The sequence below is a fragment of the Pipistrellus hanaki genome (assembly GCF_964339955.1).
Source record: "Pipistrellus hanaki genome assembly, chromosome: 1".
NCBI classification, from domain to species: Eukaryota; Metazoa; Chordata; class Mammalia; order Chiroptera; family Vespertilionidae; genus Pipistrellus; species Pipistrellus hanaki.
The window spans coordinates 49,337,844-49,352,137 of record NC_140503.1 but is presented as its reverse complement, the minus strand read 5'-3'; the positions used below and the strand labels follow the sequence as shown (position 1 = coordinate 49,352,137).

The 14,294-nt window shown below is 42.3% G+C and overlaps 2 protein-coding genes across 4 annotated transcripts in view; one reads left to right on the top strand and one right to left on the bottom strand.

Annotated features, from left to right (window-relative positions):
• Window positions 1-14,294, top strand: part of MYZAP (myocardial zonula adherens protein) — an 87,051-nt gene that overhangs the window by 52,836 nt on the left and 19,921 nt on the right. The window contains exon 11 of one of the 2 annotated variants that reach the window (XM_084878162.1): window positions 1,217-5,132. The exons of the other annotated variant lie outside the window; for it this stretch is intronic. Within the exon in view, the coding sequence (XP_084734288.1) occupies window positions 1,217-1,270 (54 nt within the window). The 3' untranslated portion in view covers window positions 1,271-5,132. Of the gene's footprint in view, window positions 1-1,216; window positions 5,133-14,294 lie in introns of those variants that run through there. 2 annotated transcript variants of the gene reach the window in all.
• On the bottom strand, window positions 1,756-9,436 carry LOC311620447 (uncharacterized protein). Of its 2 annotated transcripts, none has more exons than XR_014794691.1 (4): window positions 9,397-9,436; window positions 8,352-8,427; window positions 6,793-6,936; window positions 1,756-2,265 (listed from the first exon to the last, which is right to left on the bottom strand). XR_014794691.1 is itself a non-coding variant. In XM_084879860.1 (4 exons), exons 1-4 carry the CDS (start codon window positions 9,407-9,409, stop codon window positions 2,244-2,246), a joined length of 324 nt encoding a protein of 107 aa, XP_084735986.1. In that variant the 5' UTR covers window positions 9,410-9,436; the 3' UTR covers window positions 1,756-2,243. The 2 variants fall into 2 exon arrangements, 1 of the variants encoding a protein (XP_084735986.1); XM_084879860.1 differs by having other exon boundaries at window positions 8,352-8,496.

Here is a 14,294-nt window from a genome sequence, read left to right as displayed (position 1 = left end):
TTTAATTGTTGTACTGTTGATATTTGGCTCTGTTGACTAATGAGTTTGCCAACCACTGCCCCATGCAGTCCAAAATTCGTGTATAACTTTGACTCCCCCAAAACTTAACTACTAATAGCCTACTGTTGCCTGGAAGTCCTACCTATAATATAAACAGTTGATTAGTACATATATTGATTTGTATATTATATGTATTATATACTGTATTCTTATATACATATAATATACAAATGTTGATTTGTATATTATATGTATTATATACTGTATTCTTACAATAAATGAAGCTAGAGAAAAAAAATGTTAAGAAAATCATAAGGAGGAGAAACGTATTTTAAGTATTTATTGGAAAAAATCTGCATATAAGTGGACCTGCACAGTTCAAATCTGTGTTGTTTAAGGATCAACCCTACAGAAAATACAGCGTATTCATTAGCACATAGGAAATACCCAATAAGTATTAGCTGCTATTATTATTATTGTTATTATTATTACTACTACTACTGGTAGGTGGGTTCTTGCTGTGAATACCACAGGTAAAATTAAATGGGTTAAAAGCAAAAGCCACTGGGTTGATTTTTTTGACTAATACTCAGGACTGCCCTTCTCTCCTTGGGAATCTCTCCTTGGGCATCTTTGGGTAAATCTTCTTCCTCCTCCTGTGCTTTGTGCTGCGTTTGAGCTTAGCCATCTGTCCTTTGAATAGAATATTTATACACAAAGCACATTCTAAAAATAATTTTTATTGGTTTTTAGAGAGTTAGAGAGAGGGGAAAGAAGAGGGAGAGACAGAAACATCTCTGTGAGAGTGAAACATCGATCACGTGCCTCCCACATGCCTGCTACTGGGGATCGAGTTTGCAACCCTGGCATGTGCCCTGACTCGGAATTAAGCTGGCAACCTTTTGGTGCACAGGATGATGCCTAACCAACTGAGCTACAGTGGCCAGGGCTATACACAAAGCAATTTTAAAAAATCAATTCTCTACATTCCAAGAATCTTCCATTTTAAATAGATCAGCCATTTATTAGCAATTTATTTTGAAATTATCCTGAGCTGTGCTGAAATGTACAACACAAAAATACATTTTTGCCAAATGCCCTATGTTGAGAGGATTCCATGTAATCCCCAACACTGATAATTAGCCAAATGGGGGTAGGGGAAGGAGCCATACCACTGAGCCCACAACCCTAATGCACCCAATTCAACTGTTTCCAGATCATGTCCCACGAGCTCTTCTTCAGATTTAGTCTCCGGCTCTTTGGAAGATGATAAAATGGTAGCCTGCCCAGGGTTGGAAGCGATTCCTTGTATTGGTCGTGATTAGAAGAACACTTGCACTCTCTGCTGAGAAAAGGTGGCATGTACCTGATGAGCCGATGAACAAAACAGAAAGGACACGCTATTAAAAGGAACACTTGACCATGTAGGGCTCTTATTTGTGGAAACACCACAGACTGTAGCCTCAACTCCTACAGCCTCACGCTGCACAGCCAAGAGGGCTCAAAGATCCACAGACCATTTTTTTTTTTAAAAGAAACTTGAGTTCCTAGACATCAAAGAAGGAGCCACGATGAAAAATAGTCCTAAATATAATTTGGAAAGTGCCAGGTGGAGGCTGGTCGTCAGGTCCTGGAGAATGGAGCCTTGCATATGGAGAAGCTGCCGAGGACCCTGCTAAGGAGACGGGAAGTGGGCTTGAAGAACTCCAGTGCTCCCACCAGATCACACCCCAGAAAATACAGAAGCAGCCGAGTGTCCATGTAGTTTGCTTTTATTTATCTGTGAGTGGTGGCCCAGCGATGTCCTCTCTGAGTGGAGATCAACAGCACTAGTCAACTTAGCACTCTTCCTGTTGGTTTAAGGAGAGTTTGGTTGACTTCTATCATCACTGGCATTTTGCCTGACTAGACAGTTCAACTAACTTCATGGAAAGGAGAAGTATATCTGATGATAAGAAGAGACATGCATTAGGCTGAAATACATTGAAGTGAAATATGCATCATGCCTGCTTTATTTTTATAGGGTGCTGGTATCTCATTAAAATGTAGGGTTGATTAAATCTAGTTAGTAGCAGCAGTGGTGGTGGTAATAATAATCAGAGGGAGATATTAGCCCACCTACGCTAGCAGACTGGGTTAATGGAGTGAGATCATTAAGGGGCAGCATCAATTTTATGTTCTCTACTTCTTCATGACAAGGTGGACAGATAGATGCTTTCTTGTCAATAGCTGTCTTTGGGCTTTCATTGAGATGCTTCTGTCCAGCTTAAGCAAGCAGGCAGTGGACCGGAAAGGAAGCAGATGAATAAATTCCTGGATTAGTAATGAACTGTTAATGCAGTTAACCTACCTTGATATCCTATTTCAGAACAGGTCTCCAGATACCCTGCTGGGAACTCAGACTTCTGTTAGGGAGATCTGAGTCAAATTTGAGATTTGCTGACCCAGATGTCACTAGTGTTGTAACCTACACTGTTCATAGGGTTACATACCTTCATAAAAACCCTCATGTTTTTCTAAGTCTCTGGTGGAAAAGTTCCTAGCATTTGTTCTAGTGGCATAGATTCATTACTCAGTTTAAAAAAAAAAAAAGGAAATAAAGAATATGAAGCAGAAATGTCATAACTTGTAGAGAAAGTGGATCATTCAGGTGAGCCTTTCTCCCAGAACCGTGTGCCATCCTCCTGCCCTTGGAGCTTCTTCCCTCTTGTGGGTGACAGACAGTCCCTGGAGGCCAGCTAGGCTTTATTTTGTGCAGAGAGGGGGGCCTTGATTGTGTGCAGGACCCTGAGAGCCTCCAATTGTTGTGTCCTCAGCGCCTCATCCACGTCCCCTAGAACTGGCACTAGCTCCTCGGCTAGTTGGTGATGTCCTTGACCTGGAGATCACCAGCTGGCCTGACAGGACTTCCCTCCACCTGCCCCTCCTTCCTTTGCCCAGTTCACACGTTGCTGCCAGGATTGTGATATGGTGAGAACCTGACTTACTGCCTGTCACACCCGAGTTAGGTGTTCACATTCTGCTCACCCACCCATGCTCCTCCCCTTCACTGGATCGTTAGCTTTCGGCTCTTAAGGCTACAGTTTTGTCTCATGGTCACTCAGGCTTCCACCCAAAAGAGGTGCTACTCAGAAATTTGAGGCAGAATGTATTTATAGTAAATTAGAATGTTATGGTTTCAGATCCTAGTGTTTAATGTTGTATTACTCCTGTTTTTATTTTAAAATCTTACGTACTTTATCTAAAATGTACAATAGTTTTTAGAAGGTAATAGAAAGCTCATATGTGTGGGAGCCTTTTCTTCTATGCACTACTGAAAGGATTACTGCAGTCTCATTGTATGACATGTACTTTCACCATACAGATTGTCCTCTCACGGGAGAAGGCCTTTTCTTTGTCAGTGTCACTGAACCCACTTTCTCTTTGATGATACTGTTTCTAGTTGGCCCTGCAATATTTCTTAAAGACCAGGTGCCCACGATCTTCCCATAGAGAGTATGTGAGGCTGTGCTCCTGTCCACGTGACTACCGCCTACTGGGTGTTTCTCAGGTTTCAAGGCAACGAGTGTAGACCTAACAGTCTCCCCCCCCACCAACACTAAACCTCTAGGGAGGGTATTATTAGCCCATGTTTTTTTTGGCATAGGAAACTGAGACTTAGTGTCTTAAAAAATAAGTAGCCATCCATCTCTTATCAAAAGATATTGGTCTTGGGTTCATTGATTCCAAAACCAGCATTCATTCTTTGCTTCTTCTATTTTTTTTTTAATTGGGAAAAACTTTAAATGCAGAAAATTATAAAGAATTATTAAAACAAAACCCTGGTACTCTCCTCTAGAATTGACAAATTTTAACATTTTGGCATATATTTCAGATTTTTCTAAATAAAAGAAAACAGTACAGATAAAGGGGAGTCTCTCTTTTTGTCCCTCTCCAATTCTGATCTTTTTCCTTCTCCCCCCATTCCTCCCTCCTCAGAAGCAATTTGGTCTCTATGCAGATCATGTGTCGATACTTTTACTACCTACATATGCATCTATTATCAGCATATAGCTTAGTTTATCGATAAAAGATGTATGTACATTTTTATTTATACTATGTAAATAAGTGAAATTTATTGTATATATTTTGCAAGCTCTTGTCCCAGTTTTGTTTCTGATGTTGATCTAAATTATTCATTTTAATGGCTCTCTAATATTCCAATATGTAAATATAGGATACTGTATCCTAATGATAGACTTTAAACATTTTTCCAAATTTTTATTCTTTTACAAACAATGCCAAACATGTCTCTGTGCTTCTCAAATTGGGGAATATACTTAGAGAGGAATTGCCAGAGCCTGGGGTTGGCACAATTTCGCCTTTGCCAGGTACTGCCCATTGGTCGCCAAAGCAAACATACACTTCCGCCCATCACGTGTGAGTAGGTGGATTTCTCCACATCCTCACACCTCCTGGCACTATTGGACTATAATTTTTGACATTTGTGAAATAGTATCTTTTTGTTTGTTTGGGTTTTAATTTGCATCAGCCTGATTCCTACTCATTGCAACTGGCGCGTTGAGTGTCTTCACAAGCTTATTGACCATTCAGGCTTCATGTCTATGAATTGGCTGTTCATATCTTTGTTTGTTTTTCTATTTGGTTGTTTATCTTTTCTTTCCTCTTGAATTGTAGGAACTCTGTATACTATCAATTTCCATAATTTATCAAAAATATTTTGATGCCATTCTCTTCTCCCAGTCAGTGTTTTTTATTTGTTTATGGTGTCTGGTGTGATATACATGTTTTTAATTTTGGTATAAAGTTACCAACTTTTTGTGTGGTGCTGTGTGTCTTTTTTGTTTATCATAAGGATATTTTTATAATAGTTTCAGAGGTCTGTTTTTATCTCCAGGTCTATAATTACAACCCCCACCCACCCACTCATACCTTCACTTACTTTATCTCCATACCTATTTATCTTATTTAACGTAATACGTCCTACACTGATCTGTTTTGTTTATTTATTTGTTCTGTTTCCCTCCACTAGAATGTAAGCTCCCTGAGGGCAGTGGCTTTTGTTTGTTTTGTTCATAGCTGTATCTCTAAACCTGAAATAGTCAGACCTAAAGGAGATGCTCAATAAATATTTATTGAACAAATAAATAATAATCCATGTGGAATTTATTTCTTGTATATGAGATATGAATAGGGCTCTGTTTGTTTTTTTTTTGTTTGTTTGTTTCTTTTTTGGGGGGTGGGGGTGGAGGCAGGGAATGGGAGAACATGAAAAGCTTATTTCTCTAACAGCATTAATTGAATGGTCCATCCTTGCTCCACTGATTTTTTTCTTTTCATGCCACCTCTATCAAGCTGGAGATGTTTTCCTTGTGTCTGTTCTCGCCCAGTCGGCATGGCTCAGTGGTTGAGCGTCCAGCTATGAACCAAGAGGTCACGGTCAAATACCCGTTCAGGGCCTGGATTGTGGGCTCAATCCCCTGTGTGGGGCATGCAGGAGGCAGCCAATCATTGATGTTTCTACCTCTCGCTCCCTCTCCCTTCCTCTCTGAAATCAATAAAAAATATACATTAAAGTATTTCTGCACTCCTGCCCTTGTGCTAAAGTCTGCGGGAAACCCAGTTTTCAGGGCCAGGAGTGGGAATGCAGGCGAAGAGCCAGGTCCAATGGATGCCCTCAAAGGGCTTTCTGGTTGACTTAAAACCTGTGAGAACGCAAGGCAGAATGTAGTGTCGTACGTAGGGTTATGATCCTGGTGCCCAGGCACAGAATCTGGAGACAACACTAGTCAAGCTCACATACGTCGAGTAATAAATGAAATCTGAGTTTGGGTCCTGTGTCTGTTCCTGGGTGGGCTTCATATCTTTAGTGAGTTCCTCATTCTTTCCAACATTGTTTCCTTATCGACAAAATGGAAATGATGACCCAGCACCTGCTCCAGAGGTGGTTGTGAGGAGTGACTGGTAGAATGCATGCTCACTAATTCCAGTGTGGGCGGGAGTCTTTAGGGAGGAGGTGATATTTGACCCTGTCTTGCAGGATGGATTGGAAATTCCTAGGCTGGGATTGAGTGGGTGGAAAAGGACATATTTGTTTATTCCATATCTTGCCAGACAAGACATGCAATAAACAAAAACCAAAAACATGGAGACCAGTAAGTTCAGGGATCACTAATCTACTTTGACTGGACTGTGGGAGGGAATCCTAAAGAGAGGCTGGAAATGTGGGTTGAGGCCACTTGTGGTGGGTCATCAGCACTAAGCCAAGAGAATGTCCTTTATTGCTTTACTGTCAATTCCTAATGGCTCTTTAGGGGGTGCTGGGCCATTGTGGGGGTGGTGGGGGGAAGGGGCAGGGAGGGCAGCTAGGAAGCTCCCAGGAGAGTCCTGGCCAATGCAGGTGAGGGCCCGTATTCAGCACCCTTGAACTGTAGGGACTTTTATTTTATTTTTTAAATCTTTATTGTTGAAAGTATTACATAGGTCCTCCTTTTCCCCTCATTAATCTCTTCCAGCCTGCTCCTGTCCCCCTCTCCCCCGGGCCTTCACCACCCCATTGTCTGTGTCCATGAGTTATGGATATATCCACACAAGTTCCCCGGTTGATCTCTTCCCACCCACCCTCCATTCTGACAGGTGTGAGGTGATATCCCATTGTCCTTCTGATTTGCATCTCTCCAGTGATTAGTGACTTTGAGCATTTTTCCTATGTCTCTTGGCTTTCTGAGGAACTTTATTTTTTTAGCTCCAGCTTTGTGCCAGATATGGAGCTGGGTATTTCCATATACTTACCTCACTGCATTTATCTCCAGCGATTCTTTCCTTGGATATTCCTGTTCAGTGTGTGGTCTTTTGCCTCTGATCCTGCATCCACCGAGGAAAGCACAGGGACAGAGATGCTTGGAGCACCCTTTCCCCATCCCAACTCCCTCCTCTCTGTGAAGAGAAAGAACAGCTTTCGAGATGTAGGGCCCCAGGATTTCTTCCCACGTTGGCCTTCTTTCTGGGCAGCATCGCAGAGATAGGTTTGTCACCCGGGGAGGATAGAGGCAGCCTCTGAACATCAGTGTGGTGGGAAGGACAGAGCCTTGCCATCAGAGGATGTGGGTTTGGATCGCAGGCCTGCCAGCTTCCAGCTCCAGGGTGACCACTGTGCTGATTTGCCTGCGACCGAGAAGTTCCTGGCACTTCCAGTGCTTAAGCCTGGAAAGTCCCGGCAAGCTGGGCTGGGCGGGTCATTAGCCCTCAGTTCTGAACCTTTTCCTCTCCCCATCAGCAGCTGGCAGGTGCCTTCCATATTCAGGGGGCACCTAACACCCCTCTGTCTGCTCACTTTATGGCACCCACTTGTGCATTTCTTCCTCCATTTACTGCTGGCCTTCCTCCCTGGGATGTTTTTCTGGGAGAGTGGGGACGAAGTCTTCCTCTCTCAGCACCTGACACTGGGTCCACTGCAGAGGTGACCACAGGCGTTAAGGATGAGCGATGATGCAGCTCTAGGTACCTCAATTTCCTTCTCTTTGGGGGTGACCGCTCTTAGGGTTGTTTCTGAGAATAATGAGCGGGCCCAGAAAAAGCCCCGGTACCCAGTGCACCCCCTTTCTTCCTTCCCCATGAATGCATGCAGGTGGCAGGGCCAGTTTGCTCATCCTTCCCTGATGTGCATACAGCCCAGTCACATTTAGGCGCCAGGAGACTCGGGCCGCTCTCCTCTAGGAGAAGTTGAGTTATCGTTAATATAAGACAGAAATCGAACCAAATCAGATTATTCTACCTCAGAAGCCCGTTTCAACTGATCCTTTTGAATGGTATAGTTCTATTATTATATATAACTTCAAACTTAATAGAAAAAAATTGATTAAAATATGTGCCCTGCTCATATCCAGCCTGGCTGAATGCCACAAGACACATTAATTGAAAATGAATTTCTGCAAACCCAATCAAGCTCATGAAGATGAAAAATGTACCTTTTTCCCCTCCGTCCCTTCATTGATTTTTCATTTTCCCCACTCAGAGCTTCATTTAGCAATTTTTCAGTTTCATTTTGTTGTGGCCTTAATTCATTTCCCTCACTCCCCCCAAAATGAGATAATGTACCATTTCCCTCTCCTTTTAAAGCTGTCCTTTTAGGCTGCATTAGTGCGGGCCGGGTTCCGGCTGTGCCGTGTTTCTCCGTGCTCCATTATTTCTCAGAAAAAGAGGGTCACTTTATTATTTTTAAAATTCTTAACTGCGGTCATCTTTATGGAGGAGGATGCACTTTAAAATGCATTCCTGTGAAATGACAATGCCATCAGATTTGTAGAACAGAATTAAGAGAAACTCTAGGAAAAAACAAAAAACACACAAACCTTTTCAGGAGAAAGAGTGCAAAATGCGGCTTATCCCCATTTTTCACGGAGGGTGCAGGAGGGTCCCGCGTGCTTCCTGTTTTGTTGAGGGAAATGGAGACCGCCGTTTGCCAGATCGCAAGAGGTTTGGGTTGAGAACGAGGCCCTGTCAGGACAAGAGGAAGCCGAAGGAGAAGGCGCTGAAGCCTGAGTGAGCTCTGGAAGGTTCCTGCCAGGCCTGTCCCGTCCCTGCCCTGGGCAGTTCCCTGGTTCTCTGGACCTCCAGGCGTTTTGAAAATAATGGGTATCCTCGAGTTATTCTCTCGTGAAATTTCCAAATCATCTCACAGCTCATAATGTCTGGGAAATGTCTACAGGGACTCGCCATAAAGTGTCATATCGCTTTACTCTGACCTAGAATTCAGAACCCTGATGGTCTTGTTTTGATGAGAAGCTCCAGTTGGCACTTCTCTGCTATGTCTTGCAATGGGAAAGGGATTTGTTTCTTTATCAGCGAGGAAGTGTGTCTAAGTGAGGGTCCAGGGGAAGGAGTGCTGCTGATGGAGGTTGGAAACTTCCTACCATCACACACCACCCTCATTCCTGGTTTTGAATAAAAGCGTCTGGGCTTTAATTGGTTATTCCTAAAATCAGAATGAAAATGGCAGAAGGCAAAGGGAGGATAAGTGGTGATAGGAGATGACTTGGGGTGGTGAATACACAATAAATATACAGATGATGCCTTGTAGAGTTGTACATCTCAAACCTATATAATTTCATTAACCAATATCACCTCAATAAATTCAATAAATATTTTTTTTAAAAATTAGAATGAAAACAAAATAAAACAAATTTCAAAGAAAATAAACAATATCATAAACTTATTAGTAAACAATCAAAAAATAACGTGACTCCTAGCATCGTACTCCATTCAGCGTGTTTCCTGGTATGTAAGGCATTTTTTCAAGTACCTGTATATTGTCAGTTGCCAGCTGGCAAAAGAAAGCATCCCAAGCACAATTTCCTTAAAAACCACATCAAGTGCTATCTTGCATTTAATACTTACTTGCTGCTGCCATTTCTTACATTTCTTCCTTTCTGTCCACATCCCCAACCTTGACATTGAGCTATATGTTTCACAAGTCTTACACAATTGGGTGCTATCCTCACAGTTCTAATTACAGAGTCGTATCGCATTCTGTCATCTAGCCAAAACAACCTGTGTCCCACGCATCTGTCACTAATGGAAAAAACCTCCAGGAAGCTGAGAGCCTGGCAACTTCCAGGGTTGTATGGATTCATACATGACAGGACTTCACTCAATTTTTGTACAATTTCATTTTGATCTGGTTGACACATAAGCTCTTTTCGAAACAAATTAGGAGGAATCCTTTCACTAGCAATCTATTTCCAAAGCAGTTTATAAAGACGTGTGGATTGATAAGGGTGATTTGATCTCCTCAGAGAACTGCTCTTTCCTATAAGATAATTGATACGCTGAACATTTGTCCCAGGTGGGTTTGCTGTCTCGTGCAAGGGCAAGTTGTGAATAAAGGATGGTAAATGGCAGTGATTGTCCTAACGGGCTTGCTGGGAGGGCCGAGATAGAACAGAGGAGGGAGACACAAGGCCAGCCTGAGGTGACTCTGAGTCTTTCATGACAGAGGGAGGTGTCCTGGTGGGGAAGAGGAGGGAGTGTGCCGAGGGATGGAGGTAGGACCGTTCTGTGTCCATGGAATGCTGAGAAGATTGAGTGGCTTTTCTGTAGGATTTATTATGAGACAGGACAGGCAAGACATGAAACTGGGGAGATAGAGTGGGACCACAGCATAGGGCTGGATGTCCATGCTAGGAAGTTTGAATATTAGAAGCTTGGGTGGGTTTTTAAGTAGGAGAGTGATATTCAGCATCTCTGAGGGTAGAGCCTAGAAGTTGGGTTTTCTGTAAAAGCTCCGCCCAGGTGATTCCAGGGGGTGGCTGTGGATAAGAGGGGCTGCTTAACCCAGGTCACCTATCAGGCCACTTAATGGTAACTAATGTGAAGGAAAGCCATGGTCAGTCCTAAGATCTCCTCTCCTCAACTATTAAACTGGCCTGTAGTCTTAGAGAACTAATATCCTGCTTGAGCAATTAGGCTGCAAGACATATATATGCAGTTTGAGTTACCAAAAACCATGCTCATAAAGACAAAAATTAGAAAAGATTCTATTAACATCCATTAAAAGGTTCCAGATTTTATCAAGGTGGGTTTCTTCCCTTTGTTCTATAAGGGGGAGTACAGTTGTATATTTCAATGTAATTATGGCAACAAGATGACCTTCTGGTGTAGATGGAGTAGGTGAGGTCTGAGAGCCAGTGCTTCTCATTTCCCATTTCCGGATGCCCCGAGTAGAGCCTGGTCACCTGGCACATTTACCGCCTTCTCACGACAGGCAGACCTGGATGCTTCTCCACGAGAGCACATAAACCTGCTGAAGGTCAAATGTGTAAGCTTAAGCACGGCAAAAAGTGAGGGCAAAGGTACCACAGGGATTTCGCTTACAAGAGGCACGGCACCCTGGATTTGGAATGGCCCCTGATTTTGAGGGGACATGTTCACCTGGGTTCATCCAGTTCTCCAAGAGTCTGTTCCAGACAGTTCCTCCCCAGACGTCTAGGGATGGATTGTTCAGAGATGGGTGGATAGATTCATGGAGTCATTCCTTCACTGAGAATATAAAGGTGACCGAGGTCTTCACTCTCAAGGAGTTCACAGTCTGAGTGAGAAACTGCAGTAAGGCGGTAGTAGTGGCTAATGTTTTGAGTGTTTATCGGATGCGAGGTGCTTTTTGAGACAATATTTCAAGGCTCTTTGAAGTGGGCAGTCAAAAATAGCACCATTTTCCACACAAATGTGCGATTTAGCCGCTGTGGTTAAAGAGTCACATTTGGAAGTCAGTTGTCACCTGTGACGTTATCAAACCCAGAAGCAGGCAAGTCTGCTTATTTTAGAAGCATGACCTTCTCACTTGGGAGAGGGCCTGGGATGTGCTCCAAGGGGCAGGCTCCAGGGCAGACTAAGCAGGGACTCAAAGTTGGCACCTGCAGGGCAGAAGGGGCCAGCCACGCCCTGCCTGCCAGTCTGACTGCCCTTTTTTCCTAATCTGGTCACAGAAGGCGCTGTACGAGATGCTTCTGTAAGAAACGCTCAGGGCCGAAAGGACATGTGCACGCACAGCTTTCATTCAGCACAGAGCATGTCGCTTCGTGAGGCATCAGCTGCTGACAGACATGAGCCTGGGCAGAAACTTGAGCACCCCAAATCCTCCCGCAGCCTGTCCTCTCTCCCCAGAAAATGAAGGGCCTCGTTAGAATCAACCCTCTCGTCCCTTGGAATGCTCAGAATGCTCCCCTCAGCTCTCTGCAGATGGCATCTTGCCTTGTATTTATTTCCTTCTTTAAATTAGAATGCTCCCATGAGCTGTCATCAGGGTGCCCTTACCGCACATCTTTCTGCTCTTGACTCACAACCCCCTCTGATGACTTCCGAGACAGGGAAGCGTGTGTGTGAGCGAAGTTACACTCTACGTTACTTTAGGTTATTTGATGACATATAGCCTCTGACCTTCCTGGAACATTTTTAGTTCATTTCAGGACCCATTTTACCTATCATTTAAGATTTTAAAAGTCAGCTTTTAAAAACCTTAAATCCTAAAGGAAGGGATGAAAAAAGGAACACCGTTATAAGGATGATTTTTGAAAAATGTTCCTACAAACGTTGAAGGAAATTTAAACAATATAACTGTTTTGCCCAGCTTTTACCTTCGTCATTGTAAACTTTTGTTTTTCTCTCCCTCTGAGCTTTTGATAAACACGTTCTTTTCACTTTGCAATATATTTGTTTTTAGCATCGGTGTAATATATTCCATCCAATTGATATCCCATAATTTATTACCCATTCCTTTAGTGCTAGACATTAAGGTTATTTCCATTTTCTCTATTATAAATAATAGGAGCAAGAACATCTTTATATATATAACTTTTTTTTCCCCCTACGTCTGAGTTATATCCTTAGGATAAATTCCCAGGAGTGGGATTAGTGGGTCAAAGGGTATGAACAGCTTTATGGCTCTTAATATTTATTGCTAAATTGCCCAAAAGGTCATTCTAATTTACAATGCCACCTGCAACACATGAGAGGAGCTGTCCCTCCCACCGCTTCCAACACTGATTTCTTTAGTCAGTAGTTTGGAGCAAATGTAATAGGCAGTAAAAGATACCTCACTACTCTTTCAAATTGTTAAGTTCTTTAATTATTATCAACCTTGGACATTTTTCTTAAGCGTGATTTGTATATTCTATTTTGTAAGGTTTGCTTTCATGTTGGAGGGTTATATTTTTTGACACTGGGTGGAATTCTAAGTATTTTATAATGAAAATGTCAAATGCATTTAGGACAGAGAGAATAATCAATGAAGTTCTCTAGACTCACTAACCAGATTCAACAAATAGTAAAATATGGCTATATTTGTCTCTTCTTCCCCTCCCCCCCATGTAATTATTGTAAAGCAATTCCCAGACATCCTGCTTATGTTTCTTATATACTTCACTATGCATCTCTGAAACATGTGGACTTTTTCTTATATAATCACTAGAGTCCTGGTGCATGGATTCATGCACCAGTAGGGTCCGTCAGGCTGGCCTGTGACCTCTCACAATCCGGGACCCCTTGGGGGATGTCGGATAGCTGGTGTTTGCCTGATCCCTGCAAGCCCGATCCAGACAGGAGGGAGCTCCATACTGTGTGTTGAGCATCTGTCCCCTAGTGGTCAGTGTGCATCATATGACATGCATTGTCACACTTAACAAAATTAATGATAATTCCTGGGTATCATTGAATATACCAATCTGTGATAATATTTTTTGAAATCTCTTACGGATGCTTTGGTCCAATCAGCACACAGAGAAGGTCCATTCATTTGGCTATGATGTCTCTACAGTTTTTTCATCTATAATCTGCTCCCCTCCTTTTATCCCTGACCCTCTCCCCCCTCTCCACTGCCACCAGTTTTACCCCCACCAGGGACCTTGAGTTGGTTGTCCTATAAAAGTTCCCACATTCTGGATTTGACTTTTTTTTCCCTTATTTGCTCTAGAAGCTCTCCTAGATTCAGTTTCAACTTTTTGTGTGTGAGGGGAGGCAAGAATACTTCATAGTGGTGCTGTATGATTCATTTTGCATCATTTTGGGGCACGCAGCGTATGATTGTCCCACTTTTAATGGTGCTAAGGCTGATCATGGATTCAGATGGTGGCAGCCTGAAGCAGCTGTAAAGTTCCTCATTAGCTTTGCCCCTAATGCATTCATCTGCCCATGGTGGTTGCTCCAGTCAGTTGTTTCATGGGGATAGCACAATGGTGATTTTCTCATTTATTATTTTTCTATTTTTTTTTAATTTTCTAACTTATTATAATTTCCCCATTTATTAACTGGAATTCTTCTGAAAAGTACAGCTTTTTCCCTCACAGATTAGAACTTTTTAGTCATCTTAAAATGTATTTTCGATAGTTTGTACAAGAAAGGCAGGATAAATGCTTTATTCTTTCTTCTAAATTGCCAAATTTATAAATAAGGGATTGTGCCCTTTCACTTTCAATGGTGTCCAACGAGTAGTTGCTGTTTTGTTTCTGATGAATCATAAAATACTCATATATATATATATATATATATATATATATATATATATATATATATGTATTCTATTCAATTCCATTCATTATTCTTTTTGATGCTCAAATTGTCCCAACCTTGGCCCAGGGAAAAGCTTTCGTGTTCTTGTTTTCAAGCATAACAAGGTGTCTGGATTCATTTAGTATATTTTTGCCCCGTGAAAAGGGTCATTTCTTCAAGATGTCCTGTGCCTTTTTGCTGAGGAATGGTATTTAAAGACCACAATCAGCATATATTATGTGTTTATTGTTATT